Raw genomic sequence first — 19,999 nt, forward strand, 5'->3', positions numbered from 1 at the left:
AGGAATGCCTGCATAAACTGGAACCAGTATTACAACGTTTGCATGGCAGGGGACGTAAACCCACACAACGGAGCTATCAATTTTGATAATATTGGATATGCCTGGATAGCTATTTTTCAGGTAGGATTCTTCTAAAAATTTTTCTGGTTTTGTTTTGTCATCTTTTGCTTGAAAGATTTTGATAGATGCATCAGAGGAGAAAGGAATTTGCTTGCACCTGTGTGAAACTGCAAATAAAGACACACGGAGTAAATGAAATCAGATAATAACCTGCACAGATGTTGCAAGAGAGCATTTGGAGAGAACAGCCATTTTGTCAGTGCGTTTTAGAAGAGGGAGAAAATACTTCTTGAGGCAGACAAAAATATGGCAAGTTCCAGCACTGCAAATCTGACCTGGATAAATCCCAGGGATTTTTGAGAGTTAGGGTCTTTATTTATTGCTGTAGTGTCAGGAAATGGAGAGTGATGAAGTCCTTAAGCAAGACTTAATATCATTCTAAAACGTAGGAACTAGCTTGATGGCATGGCTTGGGCTTGATTCTAGAATTACAGGGTTATACTGGTTAGCGTGGTATGCTGGAGGGAGGAAAAAAATCCGTGTCGGCTAGAATGCCTGTGAAGAGGTACTACTCACAGGGAATTTGAGCCTCTCTTGATCCAAACGTATACAGCTCTTCACAAGAGAAGTGAAGTACTTCTAGCTCAGACTGGGAGAGCCTTTACAGGTGACAAAAACACTTCAGCAACTGAAGCATTTTCAAAGCATTTGTAGCTCTGGAACACTGGGTCGCTCATCTACACAGTCCGGAGGCTGTGGTCTCTTAGGACTATCCTATTTTAAATGATCCATGTACTGTTTTCCATTTTTAATTCGCACTTTCTGTTTTTAATACAAGTTTCTTTATGCTTTTGGCTAGATGTCCTGTTTTATTTAGTCCTCCTGAAGTGTAGGTGACATCAATTCCTAAAAGAGAAAAGAAACCTCCTTTTAGTTTTGTTAATGATGAATAATTACTCATTCAGAGCTCTAAATTTCATTTATGAATTTCCTTCTAGTTTCATATTGTAATATGAACTTAATAACTTTCAGTTTTCATCTGGGAGTTGTAAAGGGGCGATTCCTTGCTCTGAGCTTCTTGTTTGCTCTCATGTTGTCCCCGTAGCACACCTTGAATCACACTGCTGCTGGTGTCAGAGGCTTAAAACCAAATCCAGAAGGGTTCAGACAGATCCCAAGTCTCTACTAGGCTATGGTTTTTTCGAAATGCTTTGATTAAGAGAGGAGTTGCCGTAGTAATTTTGAATATTCCTGACTGGCAGTGAGTGTTGCATAAAGGAAAGAGGGAAATTGAAGCGAGAACAGTAGATAGGTCTCTGGCTGCACTTGCATTTTCCTTTTCTGCTCTTGCATCGTTTTTTGACAGAGCTTGATGGATGTGCCCGGGAGGTCCTGTCTGGCTCCCACCACGGGTCAGCAATGTGCTTGCCAGAGAAAGGGCAGAGGGCAACGCATTGCAGAGTGCCTGTGCTAGTGCGCTGGGAATGAGCAGGTGCTTCTCGAGGGCTCCGGCTTCCTTTTTACTTCCAGAACCTTTTAGCAGGCTGCAAGTTCTCATTTTATGTCGGTATTTCATTTCCTCAGCCTGAAAATGTACGGGTTTAACCCAGGAAGAACACACCAGCCACAGCAGGGGTTTCAACCGATTCCTTTGGGCAGAGCAGAGTGTCTGCCAAAGTTGGATATTGTATCCATAGATCATTTTGGCAGCTGCCAGGAGGTTTATGATTGGTTTTAGTGCTGCTTAGGCCATCCAAATGCTAAAGAGTATTTCCAACCAAAAAGTCTTCTTACATCTTTATTCCTTTTAGAAGTAAGGACTCACTTTTAGAAGCTGAAAAGAATATAATTCCAGGTAAAGAAGCAGCTGTTGGGAGTAAGGTGGTTGCTTAACTTTAATACAGAAAGAGTAAATCATTACTGCAAGAGGTGGGATGCTAAATCAAAACAACTGCTGTAAGCAGAGAACATTTAACAAATAAAGCTATTGAGTTCTGATCTCGCTACATTTAATAGTTGAAACTGGGTAGCACCAGGTCAGCAGTTAGATGAGGCCTCAAAGTAAATAGTGCAGAAAGTAGAACTGATGGTTTTAGTAGCTCAGGAGCTTCCCTGTGAATTGGTATTGAATTACTGCACAGAAAGCACTCTGCTGTGTTCTGGATGAGACTGGTCCAAATGTCCTGATCCCTTCTGGGGAATAGTACATGGTATTTAGCAAGACTTGTAATGGTGGACTGAACCTCAAGGTCTGGCAAGGCTCCAGTTTACAAAATGGCAATCTTAGGACTCAGCTGGATAGAGCACCCCTCATGATTTATCCCGAATGAGTTGGAAATGTAGCATGGTTTAAGGGCTGTCAGAAAGGAGGTTGGTGAAATGAGCCCCACAGGTGAGACGTGGAAGGAAGCTTCCAAGTGCAGTGACTGCAAGTCATGCCCAGAAGTTTCCAAGGGCACAGTTCGATACTGTGCAGACTGCAAACAAACAAAACCAAAAGCAGACTTTGACAGGGAAATCTGAAGATCTCTACTCCAAAACATCCTTGCGAATGGTGCACCAAGGCAGGAGGCTAGCAGTATGGCCAAGCTCTTTCAACTGCCAGAATGTGGATTTAAGCAGCCAAGCTGAAAGACATTTAACTTCATGGTAGTGATCCTGAACTTGGAAGCAGCCTGGCACGTGGCAGCGGGGCATATCAAATGGTGAAATGCGTTGTCAGCCTTCCAAGTAGAAGAGTAAGAGGCATCAGACAGGAGAACCAACCTAGTGCAAATTAAAAAAATCTTAAAGTAATAAAGAAGATGGCTGCATCTATGGGTGCCGGAAAGGATAATAATTCCTTATGTAATCCTGCAAATGATTCATGTTTTGATTCCCCTCATTTGTTGTGTAATAGGCTAATTCATGTATGCATTTGTTACAAAGGCATGTTCAATGGCAAATTATGTGAACTAATTAGCTTATTACAGAATAAATGAAAGGAGATGGAACCTAAATTAACTGTGAGGTTTGGCATGATATTAAGATCCCTTTATTGCACATGAATTTCAGCCGCAACAATAAGAGCAGTAATTACAGGTATTGTTGTCACACTGCAAATGATGAATTACCCACCTAACCAAAGTCCAATTTAATTTGAATTACTGACAGTCTCAGTGGAGCAACCAAACCACTGCCACCTTCCTAACCATCAGTCTCGGTGTGGCAAGGCCTGGATGCAGAAACCCTGTTAAAACCGAAGGGGGTTGGATGGCTGGTAAGATACACAGTTTGGGAAGAAGAGATGATTTAGGCTACTTTGCGAACCTCAGAACCATTGCTTCAATGATTCCACGTCTGATGTGCAGAAAAGTAAGACCTGTGATAGCACTTTACGTCAGGAGGCAATGCTTTTGGCAAAATTAGTGAGGCGAAGTTGAAGGAGCGATAACCATCAGCTAGGCAGAACCAAGATGAGATCAAGGGAACAAGCTGTTCCTCTGTGCCTCCTTGCAGGATATAGTTGGAAGACAGAACTTTGAGAGCAAATGTATGGGAGAAAAAATTACATGGACATTTCAGGAAATGTCCATCCAATACAAGAGAGAACATTTGTCTGGCAATTCAGAGGGGGCTATGACACTACTGGTGCTGGCTGAGTTACCTTTTCTATGGCCTCTTCACATGTCTTTCTGAAGTAGTTGCATTTTTTAAGGGGATTCCTTAATGAAAGACCCTCTTGAAATTAGTCCTTGGATGTAGCGGATGTAGCTCTTAGATTCTTGATTCTGTTTTGGGCTTATGTTGACTGAGCGCATATTGCTTCTGCGAGGTTTTCCTTAAGAAGACATCTCAGTTAACAAGTTAATCAAGTCATACAAGTAACACATCTCTGGCCCATCATCAGAAGGCCCTAGCGAGGGAATTCTCAGAGGAGACTGTTTTGCATTCAGCAGCCCCCTTGCTGCTGTCAGGAGAAAGAAGAAAAAAAAAAAAGCCTGGTTGTGTTCACGAGAGCTGAAGACAGCCCAGCAGGCACACAACATGATAAGAATGCCCAAGAAAGGAAAAGCTGAATCACCTTCTGAAGAAAGATGTCTGGAAATAGAGCAGCATTAAAGGAACTGTCAGCAGCAGCAAGAGTTCAAGGTGTTATTTCGATAGCGTGCTTAGATGAAGAACTTCTCTTTGCACCTGGTCTCACCAAAGCTTAGGAGTATGTTACAGCCACAGAGGTGTGGGTGACCAGCTCAGGCAAGAGAACAAGTTTGAAGTGGGGAAGGAGGGGACTTGATGCCACCCACTTCTTCCTTCATTTGTCCTTCTGCGGATGCTTTACCCCTAAGGCGATGGCAGGCTGCCTGAGCAGGTGGGACAGCTGACAGGGACAGCTGTATGCTGCAGGCCACCTGCCAAAACAGCCCTTTTGTTTTGATGTGAAGTTACCTCTTCTGTGCTCTACCTTGTCAAAAAAGCTCCTGGGAGCTTGTGTAAGCTATCTCAATCCAATCAAGGATTTAGTCATTTTTGACCCCGTGCTATCTGTGGCGTTCAAAAAACATTTAGACATGGCGCTTCGAGACATAGTTTAGTGGGCATGGTGGTGTTGGGTGGACGATTGGACTTGATGAGCTTTGAGGTCTCTTCGAACCATAACGATTCTATGAGCTGATGAGGAGCTTGTTTTCTCTCCGTTTTGCTGACTCTGCTTCTGCCAGGTTCTGCACCCCTGCTAGCTGTGCCTGTAGGTGAGCCAGCTAAGAAGGTACAGAGATTCTGTTTCTGGGTAGATTTTGCATTTGGAAAAAGGAAAGTTCATTTGTCTCATTTCACTATTGTTTGGTGCCCTGATCTGTTCCGCAGCCATTGTCCGCTTCACATTGTTTCAGCCTCTGTTCATCATGATTGAAACCCTTCCCGGAGGATTTCTCCCTTCCCTGGAAATCTTTCAGACAGATCTGTAATGGGAACCATATCTTCCGTTCAAATTAAAGGAACAACTTATGTACTTCAATGTGCTTCTGCTATGGCCAAATGCAAGGAGCTTGGAGTCCCTCCTCATCTATACTGTCACTTGGTCAAGAAAAGATCTTGTTTGAGGAGGCAAGACCTGAAGCTCTAACACTGTTTTCCCTTAGAGTAAGCACAAACCTCTGCTCTGGAACCTACTGGCAGGACAGATTTGGCAGGGTCGTTCCTCTTGGTTCCTACTCCCACATCTTCCTCTTAGCTGGGCTGTCACTCCGATGGACATTTTGGGGCCCTGTTTCTCTTGCTTTGTTGCTGGAACCTCAGGGTGCCTCAACCAAGTTCCTTACAACAGGAACGGTTACCCCAATGTCTCAAGAGTACTGTACACAAGATGCTACATACTTGCTTGCCTGCCTGCTGCAACCTCTGTTCTTCCACTTCCAGTAGTCTTAAATATTTTGGGGAACAGCCAAAAGGCACACTGAAGCAGAAGGAAGTGAAAGAACTCAAGGCTTCCAGCTGCAATTGTATTTATATGTGCAACATGTAGTTTTGTGGGCCATGTTTTTCGGAAGCAGCTGTCACACTGGGTGCCCATGTTTTCAGAGTTCATTGAGTAGATAATTTTTTGGCCAAAAGGACTTTTTGTTAAATGGTTCATTCTTTAAACTAGAGATACATGTCAACAATGCTTATCTGTGCTGAATTTGGCAAGAAAAGAGTTCTAAGCGTTTCATTTCCATTGCTTCAAGATGATGCTTTGTCACTTGAGTCTGTTTTGGATCACCAAAAATATTTCACTCTAAATGATGGGGTTTGAGTTTTGTTGGTGTTGCTTTTTTTAATTTGGTTGGCCAAATAAACATAATTTTCTGCATTTGAAGAGCTTTCATGCTGAATACCCAATCTAAAAATATCCAGCCCCTTTAAAGCATCTCAGAGTGTGCTTCCAAGAGGATTAGTTGCTTTTGAAAAATCTCCCTTGTTTTGAAGGTTAGAAGCAATTGTCCCATATAGCACAAGTCGGAGAGGCCATGCTGATTCCAGATCTGGGCCCACTAACCTATGGGAGGTATTGGAGGGGACCCAGCATGGCACAGAAACCTACTGCAACCTCTAGTTTTGGAAGGGTTTCATCCTACCTCAGTCATAGATTCTTGTATTCAGACTAGAGAGACAGGTGCCTGCAGCAAGCCATGGCCTAATCTGGAGTCCAGTTAGGTGATGAAAACGCTAATGGTCTTGAGGTATGTCAACAGTTCTTACAGGGAAATCTTAATTTGGTTTGATTGCCCCAAACCTGCTTCGTGATCAGTTGCTGCTATTCCACCTGGTACTGTAAGTTGTACATAGCCTAGGGGAGATTTGTAGGCAGAGCCAAAGGTTCAGCTCCGTTACCCTGATGTCCCCACACAACTGTCTTCAGGCTGCGTTGAGTTGGCAGATCCATCCAGGAGAGTAAGACACCCCCCTCTGCTCTGATTAGTGTGAATGGGTAAAGCTTAGAGACGGGGACATCTGAAATGTGGTTTGTGTCATAGTCCTGCACAGAGGGCTAGTTATGCTTGAAGCTGTTCAGGCTTTGTCCCTAATGGTCTCTAATATAATTTGAAATAAGGTGTAACAACATGAATAACAAAAATCCTTGCTTTTTGCGTTTCGGCCAGTGCCCCAAACTGCTGCTGTGTTCCAGACAGTGGTGTCTGGAGAAGCACTGTCATTCATGTAATTGCTATATGGTACACTCATCTGTAAGCAAGGATCTCAGTCTGGCTTTGGTTCCCTTCTCCTTATTGCAGACTCTTCATCTTTCAGCTTTGTTCTGCTATAAAACTGTGATTTATGACCCGCTCTGTGATAATGGACTCATTATTGCTGAAGCTAAACAGTTAAATATGTTCCCTGTACATAAGATACTTTATACAAACAATGAAGACAGAGGGTAATTATCACAGTAAATCAAACCTCATGAATATGGACTGAGATGTGATTTGTTATAAGCAGCAGTCATCTGAAATCAGTAAAGTTTTTGCTATCGGATGAGGATCTTGCATCATTTAGTGGGAAACGGAGAGGCAGCAACTAACCTTCCTTTTGTAGCAAAAGTTGTTGAGTTTTTATGCCATTTTTAAGCCCGTAGATTCACTTTCACGAGGTTTTGAGCCACTAACAACAGTATCGGTGACGTGTCCAACTTTATTGCACGCTGGCTGCACTCTGCTTTTCAAGATCCACTGTGAACTGGTAATGCTGACCAGAGATCACGTTTATGTGGAACAAATTTGAGAGGTCACGAATGCAAGGGTGCATACGTTCCTTTTTTCTGTTTTGCAGGGTCACTTTTCAGAGCAAATGCATGCCTTGCAAGACTCTGAATTTATAAAGAAATGGCTAAAGTTGCTTTGGAAAGTAAGCGGGCCCTCAAAGTGAAAGGAAAAGCATCTGTTCAAAGGGCATTACTCAATATAATAAAAACCTGTTTTTTCTGACCACAGAAGTTACTTAACAACATGCGTCATGAGGAAATAATTAAAATTGTGAAGCTGACTTCAAAAGCAGTGATTTCATTAGCTGCCAAAGCACTCTGCGAATGGAAAAGGAATACTCCATTATTCACTGGTCAGTGCTTGCTCGCCAAATCAATATGCCCAAGAGGGCAGAATACACAGATAAGAGGCTTTCAGAAATGAATACTGAAGGCCTTATAAAACTTACTGAGACCATCGTAGTAATTAATAGCTCTCACAATTTATATCATCAGATCTTGTCTTGATGAGCTTTAAAAAAAAAAAAGAAAAAAAAAACCTTGCAGTGAGGCCAGGGAAATGATGAGATAAAAAATAAATAAAACCACATAATCATGGCAGTCCTCAGAGTTGCTGTTCCGTTCAGCATAATTGATTTTGATGCAGATAATGCCCATCTTGTCTGCAAAGGACCAAATTTAGGCCAAAGAAAAAGAGACTGAGTGCAAATTATAGATGTCGATTAAGATGAACTTTTCAAATGGTTTGGAAACACTTGGGTTTCTCCATATAGAATTATAGAATGGTTATGATATCTCTGTGTCATCTCCTGCTTCAGGCAGGCACTGAGCTGAACAGGCATCTGCAATTCTGAAATCAACCACCAAGGAAACTTCTGTTTGCCAGAGCTATGCTTTATAGGGGTTTTGATCAAAGAGTGGGGGGCTGATTTTGGTTCCCGTGCTTAGGGAGGCTGTCTTTACAAATGAAGTTTGTTCAGGTAATCACAGAAGTGAAATCTTGCCATGAGAAAGATCAGACCTCAGGGCTGGGCTGGAGTTTTGTATGCTGTGCATTCAGTTCTTACAATCTTTTCGGCTTCGCTTCACACAGTAATTTTCCAAACTTTCCTTGATTGATTAATGGCACCTCAAGGTTGATTTCTGTCTGTAGCAGTCCAACTGGCAGTAGCCTTTACTGCTTTCTAATACACAGAAAGTAATTCAGTGTTTGACTTTACTAATTAAAGTAGTTTGGGTGTTGGGTTTTTTTTAACTCCTAACGATTCTTTTTTCTTTTTCTTCATTGACACTAAAGCAAAAAATAACCTGCTCTTCAATGGATTATAGCCAAGAACTTGCAAAATTTTTGGCAGAGCTCAAAGACAAGGATTTTTATGATGAAAACTTCTTGACATAATAAAAGAAATTGTTCTGCAGAGACCTTTGAAGTGACCCCAGGAAAAACAATGTAAACCTCCTGTCTCCCTGGGAACAATGAGGAGGTCTGAGTTAATTGCCAGCATCTTTAATCTACATCTCCCTTGCGATTTTCACTCTCGAGTCTTAGATTGATTCTGGTTAGCTTGACTAGAAGACCTGATTCTGTCCCCGGTTATGCTACTATAAATCAGACGAACGTTTTTGTTACAACTGATGAAATTATTGTGGCATGAGCAAAGCAGAGGGATCAGAATCAAAGAATAGAAGGCATATTTTTAAAAAATAAAAATCTTATTGTCCAGTCTCATCCTGCTCCTATTAGTGTGGTGATCAGGGAGTGCCTGACCGGGGACTGCATGAATGGTGTCCAAGCCAAAGATCAATGAAGTCAAAATCTGTCTTTGCGTTCACCTGAGTGAACTTTCCATTAAATTCTTGAAGTGATGGGAGAGAGGATCAGACATGAGACTCAGGGCTTTAGTACTCAGCCTCACAGGTATTAATGGGAGACAAATGATTTATCCCATCCCTGCCCATGCAAAGAACTGAACGAGCAGGCAAGGAGAATCTGACTGAGCATCATACAGGATCTCTGATGGGTTAGAGGACAGCGCTGTTCTCTGCCCAGAGTCAGTCCTTCCAAGGCAAAAATCGTTTCCCCATGCTAAGGGGGCAGCATCTCCTTTCCTGCTGGGTCTGCAGCATGTGATTTCAGTCGGCAGCACCCTCCAGGACAACCTTGCCAATCATCTTAATTGAATCTTTCAGCTATTTCCCTGCAGCTGCCAATTTTAGCGTGCCACATATCTTGCACATCTTTTTCATCAGAGCAGAATTAGGAAACATGTTTCTTGCTGTCTTATCTCTGTTGATAAATAATTGTATGTTGCATTTATTGGAAACTTTGAACTGGTACATTTGGAAACACTGTTTAATATGTCTGTCTATGAACAACCATGGCTTGAACAGAATTTAATTACCGAGAATGGATTGCTGAGATTGGAAAGCACAAGAAAGGTGCACCAGGTCCTTGGAAGACATCTGTAAAGGGCTTGGAGGGCCAAATGCTGGAGCTGCAGTCAACTGGATTAATCAGATTGGAAAGTGAAGAGAGGAGGAAGTCGTTTCTGCTCAGCGAAGTAGGTGATATTGCATTCAGGGTGCCCCAAGGGAGGAGCAGTAGGCAAAGCAATGCTGAAAAATATATATATATGTGTTCTTGGGAGAATAGCGAGAGCTTTCCCTCAGTTCGTCTGGTCCGAGAATAAGTGTGTAGGATCAGACTGTGCATTGCAGCAGTGAACCTTGCACCAGTGCAGATGCCTTTGACTTGGTTCCAAAAATAGTTAAAGAGTTTGGTGTATAGACCAGCTGTTGGCAAATTCAAATGGTCTAGTTCCCGTTTACACCAAGGTCTTGCTGGGGATATGCAATGAGATATCGGAGCAGGTAAAAATGTGCTCATAAAGTCATTCAGAGCACTTTAAAAGACAGCAGGAAAGAAGTCTTACAGCATGGCAAGAATCAGGCTGTAAAAATCATAGACACTGTTTCAATCCAGGCAGGTGGCTCTGCATGTGTGTTGTCCTGCATTTCTCCAGAGATATTTGATTAACAAAAGAAGACAGGTGTCTGTGAGCACGCTCTCTTACAGGATTGCTAGTACTCTAATCCTTAGCAGCTCAGGAATCTTTCCCCTAGGTACTGTTGCATTTATTCTGGGGTGATGAGTCCAAGAATGAATCCACAAAGATGTCAAACAGGAGAACAAAAGCCCAGTGGTCTGTTTATCCCTCCTGTATCCCTTTGGTTTACAAGTGAGTAGTAAATAATGCAAATTCTAATTACATCTTAAATATTCTGAGAACTGGATGAGCATTTTCAACCCTCCAGAGGAGAAATGTGGTGTGTTGATTGATTCTTGCTGAAAATGCTGTCTAGTGTGCAAGAAAAATACCGCTATAAATGTTGGTTTGCCCTCATTCTTGTCTCAGCAGCTGTTCCCAAGGTGGGGAGCTGGCAGTGCCTGCAGAAGCCCAACAGCAGCCCTCAGGTAACGCCTTTTGTAGCGAGGGCTCTGTGTTTAATCATTTAAATACATTTGATTTGAGGATTGCCAGCCAAATGCAAATTTGGTGAAGAGGTGTATCCAGTATGTTGGGAGTCCCTGGGCTCGTTTTTCATCCCCAAGTGTCAATGGATGGGGCACCTGCTGTGCTGGCTGGGGCAACCTGACTCTGAAATGCCCATCCAAATAGAGGGGAAGGAAGGGAGGGAACTTTGAAGATCAAAAGGGCACTATTTCTTAGGTAGCTGGCAGTGATGTGGTTTAGCCTTGTGTCACCTCCCACCCTGATCCCTCCAGTTTCCCCATGAACCTACACAGGCATCGAGTGCAAGAGACGACCGGCTCCTGTGCACAGCCCACACAGGCGAGGGATGCAGCCAAAAAGAACTTTGCTCTCTATAAATGTTTCAACCATGTTAAAGGAAAGGCAGAAAAGGGCAGTTTGAGTTTGCTTGTCCGTTTCACACTGCTGAACAGAGTGATTACTGCCTGTGTCTGCCCAGACAGCTTAACCCCTTCTCAGACTCCAGGGTGAGTAACAGCACTTGTATCCACGCAAAAAAATGCGTCTGTTGCTGAAGACTTTCTACCACAGATTGATCTCGGGTTCACGCTGACCAAATGCACTCTTTTTGATTTTGTTAAACCCATGCCACTGGAAGCATAGTATTGCTGTCTGATACCTGTACATCACTAACCAGCAGTGAGGATGTGATATGAAAGAATATCTAAAGCGTGTAACAAGAAACAGGAGAGGTGGGTGCAGTTTGTGTAAATGCAGCCAGCTTGTCATCAGACCTGATAGCTCAAAGTCTTTAGCAATGCTGACAGTAAAACAGCTGCAGAGACAATTTTTACCTGCTCCTTGGCAGATCGTGTTTATTGGTCTTGGCATGGAGCTGTATTTGCTGGCTTCTTCGCACTCAGCTGCACGGTGGGTGTTAAGTTATGCGTGCTTCAATGTGGGAAGTGGGTTTGAAAACTTGCTGGTAAGACATCACCACATTTGGCTTTAGGGTGTGAGGAATCAAGAGTAGGTAGTGTTTCTCTTCCAGCACCCATGAGCTGATGCAAGGTGCTCTGACGGTCTCAGGGAAGCTGTGAGTACTGATGGTTATGCATATACCAATGTTCTCCTCCTTGCAGATGTGGTCACATACCAAAGATCCATATCTAGGAGCTTTTTCTAGCTCCTTGAGTAGAAAAACAGGAGAAAAGTGGCAAGGATTCATGTCTGATTTCCCTGCAAGTGTTTTGCCCTGATGCTCCAGGTGTGACAAGAACATTGTTTCATTCACTGCCTCAACAGCAAGTACTCCATGGATCAGCTTTTCTGTATGCACCATACAGAAAGTTCTCTACAACGATGAGGCTTGATCCTTTTCTTGTTCACAGCAAGTTAACTCACAGTTCCTTCACTGCAAACATGGTTTAAATCAGGAATGATGCCAGTGAAAATGGAGGCAGGCAGCAATTCTGGATTTGTGCTAGCACCACTGAGGCTCACTTTAGGTGTAGTGAATAGGGTACGGCAGTACAAGTACAAGTAAATTCAGACTTCAGGAGCTTTGATTTTAATGGAAATTGTGCTGGAATTTCAGCTCTAGGACTAGTAGCAAGATAGCACTGGAAGTTTGGTATGTTTTATCTAAATAAAAAGTGTAAATTACATGGCAGAATTCTCTTTGCTCTGCACACAGCCTGTGTGGTGTTAATTAAATCCTCAGCTTCTTTTTTAAGTGGAAGGAAGACTGAGAAAACGAGTAGGAAATCAATTCTACATTTAATTAAAGTAACTCTCTTCCATTCAGATGTTTTCCCACTATGATATTGGTGATGCAGTTGTAACGGTGAGCCAGTAGGTATCACAAAGAAATTGGTTTTACAGAAACAAAATTTACTTAAACTTAGGAATTTTATGGGTAGCATTACAAAACCAGGAGCCTAAGGTAAAACCCCAGATCTCTGCACAGAGAGGCTTTTGCTTTGTTTATAATCCCTCCTTGGAATTTGTTTGCACTGGTGCAGAACCACTGTTTCAGATGTTTTATTGTAATGTTTTATCACGTTAATCGTACCAGATTCCTGTAGAAACCTCAGGCCAGTCCTTTGGTCGCACTTTGCTGCTCTCCTAAGCCAACTGGGAAAAGAAGTGCAGCAGGTCTGCATGGATCCTGAGAGATGCTGTGGAGTGATGAGTATCAGGCACTATCAGAAGATGGATGTTTGCTAACTTTTTGGTTGACTTTTGTTCTTACACTTTCTTTCTCTGTCTTCTTGTAGGTTATAACCCTGGAAGGATGGGTTGACATCATGTATTATGTGATGGATGCACATTCTTTTTACAATTTTATATATTTTATATTGCTTATAATAGTAAGTATGAACTATGAGATGCTCCCATTCTTTGTCTTGTGGGGTAAAGTTGTTCCCTGGGCTTTTCATAGAGAAGAGCCAGCTAGGATTCAGAGTGGGAGACCCTCCTCCTGCCATAAAGCATAATCATGCAGGTTGTGATTAGTTCTGTGGGGACAGATTATTGGCTACAACAGTCCTTTTTAGTGTCACATGTGATGCATAGTCACAGCTTGTCAAGCCATATGGTCTCCCCTCCCTCTTACTCTCCCAGTCTTGGTTTTGTCACCTTGACGTGTCCTAACTATTGCGCCTTGGCCAAGCAACTGCTAATCAGAACAAAAAGCGGAGAGGCTGTACCTTTTCTTCCTTTAACCTCCTCAGTGTGCCAGAGGACACCTCGTTTCAATGAAGGGCCCTCAAACTATTGAACTTCACCTGAGCCCTTTAAATAACAGTAATAATAGCAGCACACCTTTCTGAGGTCTTACAATGCTGTCATTCCTAAAAATAAAGTATTAGTCACTGGAGGTGCTGGAGGTTGCCTTCAGAAGCTGCCATTCCACATTAGCAAGGTTCTTTTTTCACAATAGGCACAACCTTCTCCAGGGGTCTACATCTGTGGAAAAGTTAAGCATTTAAGTCAGGAGGAGAGCAGAGGGAAAAAAGTACCATGTAGATGTCAGGCAGGACATGGGACAGAGGCGCTTCATAGTGCTTTTGTGGCTGGATATTCCTTATATATAACCCCACCATCATCGATGTGGTTTTCAAGGCCTCGGGAATTCAAACCACCACAGCTCCCACCACCAGTGGGAAAGGCATGAATCAGAGCAGTGTGAGAGCTTCCCAGTAATGGATAGCATTCTGAAGCCAGTGATTTCTGAGCATTTAGCAGTGGACCATGCATAGTAGAGATCTACGCTGAACTCTTTTGAGTGCTTCTTTTCATATGGATCCTTGCAGAAAAGCCAGAAGGTGACTAATCTCCAAGTCACATGGAGCTGGGAATGGCACCCTCGCTGCTTCTCAAACAGTATCCAGGCCAGTATTACAAACTGGAGAATAGCACTGCAAACCGTCTCCCAACGGCTTCCCCTGAGGAGTCACCAGACAATGGTCCAGATTAAATCCATACGTTTCCTACTGAACACAGCACAGAGGTTTGGCCATGTAGACAGTGGCACTTTCTTGACGTCAGTCCCTTTCATGCTGAAGGGCACTGGTTCTCCGATGGGACTATATGACATTTTCCTTTGATTTATGAACCCAAGTGGTGGAAAAACCCGTTTGTGGACTCAACAGCTGAGGGAAGGATGTAGCCTTAAGTCACTTCACATTCTCGTGTTTGGGACTTCATTTTGAAAACCTGGTATCACCCAAGAACACATCAACTCAACCAAAGAATACGTTAGGCCTTTCTAGGAACACTGAATCTCCTGGAGATGCATTCCTCTGTGCCAGAGAGATAAAAAAGTACAAGGTCACAGTTACATGGACCCTGACTGTCCTCAAAATGAGGACGCACCATGCCAGAGCGTGAAGTGAAGGAGGAAGAGAAGAGGCAGTTTCAGTGCAGCACAAATTGGACTTCAGACTATCTTTCCTTGCAGGTTGGCCAGGTGTTTCCTAGTGTTCTGTTTTGTGGTGGTAACTGATTGTGTTGTTTCATACACTCTGTGTTAGTAGCAAATGTCGCCACTGTCGAGGGGAGGAAAGTGGTGAAGGCTATTGTTAACAGCTTGCTTTGCCAAAATAATTTAATATGGCTTAGGAGCAAAGTTAGCAGCTCAGGCACATGTTGACATAACATTTGGTGAGCAGACCCTGAGATTTGGCATCTTTGGAAATCTTGGGATTTCTAAGAACCACGCTTCAAGTCCAGACAGCATGTGGTGGTGGAGCATGTGTCTTGCTTTGTAAAGTCCCTGCTAATTTGTTTCCCTGTGTTTTCTCCAGGTTGGTTCCTTCTTCATGATTAACTTGTGCCTGGTTGTGATAGCAACACAGTTTTCTGAAACAAAGCAGCGGGAGAACCAGCTGATGCAGGAGCAGCGGGCCCGTTATCTCTCCAATGACAGCACAATTGCCAGCTTCTCGGAGCCAGGTAGCTGCTATGAGGAGCTGCTCAAGTATATCTGCCACATCTTCAGGAAGGTGAAACGGCGGACAGTACGCCTGTACAATAACTGGCAGAGTAAGCGCCGGAAAAAAGTTAACCCAAACAGCACCACAAATGGGCAAAGCCACCGAGGCAAAAAGCGCATCACCTCCATACACCACCTCATCCACCATCACCATCACCACCACCACCACCACTATCACATCAGCAACGGGAGCCCTCGGGGACCACGCTCCAACCCTGAGATCTGCAACCTGGAACTCAAGGTCATGAAACCTGGAGGCCAATTGATGCTTCCTTCTCCATCACCCAACTTGCAGAGCCCTGCTCCTCCTCCAGATTCGGAGTCTGTGCACAGCATTTACCATGCGGACTGTCATGTTGAAGGACCACAAGTGAACTGTAAGTCTTCCAGTGCCCCTGTAAGCATTAAACTGACTGCCGGACTCTCCAGCCATGGCAACATGAACTATCCTACCATCCTGCCTTCTCCAACGAGCAAAGCCAGTTCTGTTCCGGTTCCCAAAGGAAAGAAGAATGGCAATTCACCTGTGGCCACGGTTAATAGCCCTGTAAACTTGGGCACGGATTCTTATGGGAAGCTGCAGCAACTGGTAGGAGAGCATGGTAAGGACAAACAAGCTGATTTTTTTTTTTGTTTAGGAAAACTAGGCAAATTGCTCAAGAGTTAAGGTGTTAATGATAGCCATGTAGGGTGCTGAAGATGGAGTCTGTTTTGTGAATGCTATTTGAACTGAGTGCTGAAGCCAGAAGTAGGACCTTATGGTATTATGTTTGCAGTCATTGGGTAAAGAAAGACCCAGGATGGTCTGGGCAGTGAGTTCAGGCCACTGCTGGAGGCCTGTTTCCCATGGTTACAAAGTATGTCTTTTGGAGCTCCTCTCCTGTGCTTAGTGATATCCTGGAGGTTCTCCCTCTGTTCCCACCCAAGAACAGATCTGTGCAGCCCCTGGAATTACATCTCTGGTGAATGATGGACCTGCCAGGTGCAACCCTGCAGCAGAGAAGCCCCAGCTTCTGGGAGATGGTACCTTGAAAGGGAAGAGCAGGTGGAAGCTGGTGAGAAGCATAAGGTATAGGAAACATAGTAAGTTTAAAACAAGGAGGCACTGAAAGAACTTAAACCAGACACTTATAGTAACCCCTAGTTCTGCTCCAACAGGCCTCTGAGCCTCTGAATTTATTTTTGGCAAGAAGGAGCAGAAGGTTTGGAGGAAGGCCCATGGCCACTGCAGGGTCTTGCTCTGTGCTAGTGCTTGGAGGATGCGTGTGACGACAGGAGTGTAGCAGAGCTACAGGTCTCAGGCTTTCCCAGCTGTCTTTCCCAACGTGCAGAAGAAGCGTAGGACTGAATGTTACTGCAGATTTGGAGCATCTTGGGGTCTCTTTTGTACCTCTGTCCCATCCCTATTGGTACAGGCGGCAGCCACACCAGCACTGCTAGTTAGTGTAGTTTTATCTCCCTTCCCATATCAATCACTCACTACTGGAGTAGTGATTACATGCAACACTTGAGTTTTTATTTTGCAGAATGTTTCCAGTCCTCATGGCTGGAGCTAAAGGCTGAAAAAGAGAGTCTTAAGCCCTCAAACAGTAAAAAGTCAAAAAGATCTAGCTTCTATTTTTCAATCTCTTTAAGCCAAACTTGTCATCTGTTTTTTTCAATGCCTGTGTTTTCCAAAACTGTTTATCTGTGTGTGCATGGACACAAATATTTATCCTAGTGATGTATGTGCTGAAAAAATACCAAGCCTAGCTTGCGGGAGGGTCACAGTAAAGGTTGCTTACCAAATAGGTTAGGAGGCTTGTCTTTGTTAATATATTTTTTTAAGTGACCATACAAAAGGGTAAAGTGGATTGTTTATAGAAATTGCCTTCAGCGGACATTTCTGTATGCTTGGGAGCTTAGCAGGAGGGCAGAAGGGGGCAAGGTTAGTTGCAACGTTCTTCCGTTGTTAAGCAAGGGCTTTATATGAATCACTGGTTCATCTTTAACTATGCAAGTTAATGAAGGTTATTCTGAGAATGTGTATTTACCTTGAGATAAAAGCCCAAGCTCTGCAGAAGTCTGGAACTGGGAAAGCAAGGATGAGCAGAGGAGCTGTTGCTCGGAAGGCAGTGCTCAAGTCAGAGGTTTGGGTCTTTGTGCTTGCAAGGAGATCTGCTGCTGGGGTCCTCTTCAGGAGAAGAAAGCCTCAGATCTCAGTCCCAACTGTGACATCCCAGGGCCACTCCAGTGACTTAGGAGTTTTTCACGTAGCCTGTGGTGGTTCTTTGAAAGCCGGAGGTTAGATGGGAGTTGCTATTAATAATGAAATTGTAGCATCCTCTTTTTACAGAGGCATTTCTGCCCAGAGAATGCCACAATGCTTTAAACAAATCTCCTGAAATTGTTTTGTCTCTTTGAGAAGTGTGGTCACATCTAGGGGAAGGGGTGGATGCCACAGCTCTTGGCTGTTGAGCGGCAGCTTATCTGGCACCCTGAGGAGCACGGGGCTGGGAAGGGAAGCAAGTCAGCCAGGTCCATCTGGAGACCCTGTCACACAATGTGTCAGTGCCCAGCTCTTCCCCTTCATGGCTCTGGCTCTTTCCAGGCCCTCCTTCCCACTCCTGCCGCAACCCCTCCTGCCACACCAACAGGGCTGAGTCGAATTCACTTCTGCACCGCGAATGTCTTCGTACAGCAGGGATGATGGATGTGTCTTCCAGGCTTCAGGAGGATCTTTAAGTGCCAAATAAGCTAGCTCCTGAGGGTGTAGCTCTGCCAGGCACAGCTTCTCAACTCATGTTTCTTCCTCCCAGCCTAAACGTAGCAAAGGAGCCATCTTACGGCCCTACCTTGTGCTCAGCAGGGAAGGTGAGGTGGGCTTACAAGCTCGCCCAACCCTCCTGGCCTCAGCCTCTTTGGGCAAACAAAGAGCTGTTTCACTGAATTCCCTCTCCACTCTTACAAGTCAACGAGCAGAGTCTGTTCACTGCAAGACTTGTGCAAGGAGAGCACACAAGTGATAACTGAGAGCATTAAGGAGGCATTAACAGCCAGAGCACTCACAGCCCCAGCTGGAAACAAGGTTGGCGTCTGCTGGGAAAGATGCAATTGTGGGAGAGAGTATTCTCTTCCCTTCTTTTGTTGTGGAATTGAGCAGCATAAAGTACAGCCTGTTCCTCCGTGTTCTCGTGCCCTGCAATGCTGTGAGGTTATTTTAGCAGGCAGCCAAGGAGACTCTGGTATTTTGAAGACATCTGCGGCGCCAGCGTTTTTCATATAATTTTTAACACTTTGATAGCATTAAAAGATGTCTGGCAAGCCCACTACCTCTGCTATCTGCGCTGCTGTGGCGGTGCTGCAGCCTTTCCTCATCAGATCAGTCCTGATCAGAAACGCCATGCTATGTGCAGTGCTGCGCCGGTGCTACTTGCAGGTTGAGTAAGGGGGCAAATATTTCTGATCCTGCCGGTGTCTTTGATGTAGTGACCCGGAGGAGGACAGTCCTCTCCTGCAAGGCTGTTTTGAAGGCCAGTGATATCTGGCCACTGATACTCAGGCAAGTAAAATATATTTTGACTCTTGTCCCAACCTAGTTTTCAAGCTATTGGGGTGCTTTTGTTTGGTGCTGCCTTCTCTTTAAAGATGTCCTCAGCCAGGAGTGGCTGAAATCAGCAGCATTACTGCTGGGTGAGCTCCAAGCTCCTGGGCCCAGAGCCAGGAGCATCCACTGCCTTTTGCTTGGTCTCCCCAAAACCGATCCAAATGTCCCCATCTAGACTTCAGACAGCGGCATGTTACAGGGGAAAACTGTCCCCTCACCTTATTTCCCTGAATCTCAAGGAAAGATTTCATTGATTCTTGAATGGCATTTTGTAGAAAGGATCCTATGCTCACAGTGTTGTGTTCATGTTGGGTTTTTTTCTGCCATTAATATCTGGTTCCTAAATACAAGGAAACTAGGAATTTGGTTCCTAAATATGAGGAACTAAAATGGGGTTCCCGTTCCCCTCAAATCATCCTTGTTACACTTGTCCATGTCATCTCCGTTCCCTGGCTCTGTGAGGGCAGTCAGCGTTTCTCCTCACACCACAAAATGTATGGCAATGTTTGATTTTAAAACACCCTGCACACTGTCCTGTGCCTCAAGCAAAGAATTCACCTGAGCTTTATTAAAGGCTGAAGGAGGGATGAAGGAGACCGAAGGGACTACGTGACTCTCGAAGCTGTTGATCCGTGGTCTGTAGCCACCTTTTGTCCATTTCTCCCTCTCCCTCCTCGTTATTAGCTAAATGGAAGTGCTATCTAAATTGGGTGTAACAGCTTGATAGCGCTCAGATCACCGCTAATGATGTTAGCCTGGTCAGATATAATCAAAAATAATTGAAAGTGAGAGATGTGCCAGTCAGTCTTCCCCCAGCAGCAGAACACAAAATGGCTGCCACGCTTGGTGGAGAGAGGCCCCTCGGCCCCATGTCCATGGAGGGGGCTAGAGGGTGGGTGTCGGGGCTTGGGGAGAGGGGAACAGCGGGGAAAAATGACGCAAAGCAAGAGCCGCTTGGTGAGATGGATGGCTAAAAGGCTGTATTAGGGGATTACATTTATTTGCAGATGTGGCAGAGGCTGGGGCTCAGCGCTGCCTGAGCAGGAACACAGGGCTGTCCGCCATGTTGAGGGTGTGAGGTGGCTGACAGTGCGTGTCTCCCCTTGCAGGTCTGCGGCGGACGCCCAGCCGGCTGTCGGGGC

The 19,999-nt window shown here is 44.4% G+C and overlaps 1 protein-coding gene across 1 annotated transcript in view; it reads left to right on the plus strand.

Moving 5' to 3' along the window:
- Positions 1–19,995, plus strand: part of LOC104160043 (voltage-dependent T-type calcium channel subunit alpha-1H-like) — a gene marked incomplete at both ends in the record, with an annotated part of 42,956 nt that extends 22,961 nt beyond the window's left edge. The window contains 4 exons of the mRNA XM_009698096.1: positions 3–120; positions 13,053–13,145; positions 15,084–15,873; positions 19,967–19,995. Of these exons, the coding sequence (XP_009696398.1) occupies positions 3–120; positions 13,053–13,145; positions 15,084–15,873; positions 19,967–19,995 (1,030 nt within the window). The remainder of the gene's footprint in view (positions 1–2; positions 121–13,052; positions 13,146–15,083; positions 15,874–19,966) is intronic.
- Between the last annotated feature and the right edge of the window lie 4 nt (positions 19,996–19,999).

This window comes from Cariama cristata, unplaced genomic scaffold (assembly GCF_000690535.1).
Source record: "Cariama cristata isolate BGI_N322 unplaced genomic scaffold, ASM69053v1 scaffold5144, whole genome shotgun sequence".
NCBI classification, from domain to species: Eukaryota; Metazoa; Chordata; class Aves; order Cariamiformes; family Cariamidae; genus Cariama; species Cariama cristata.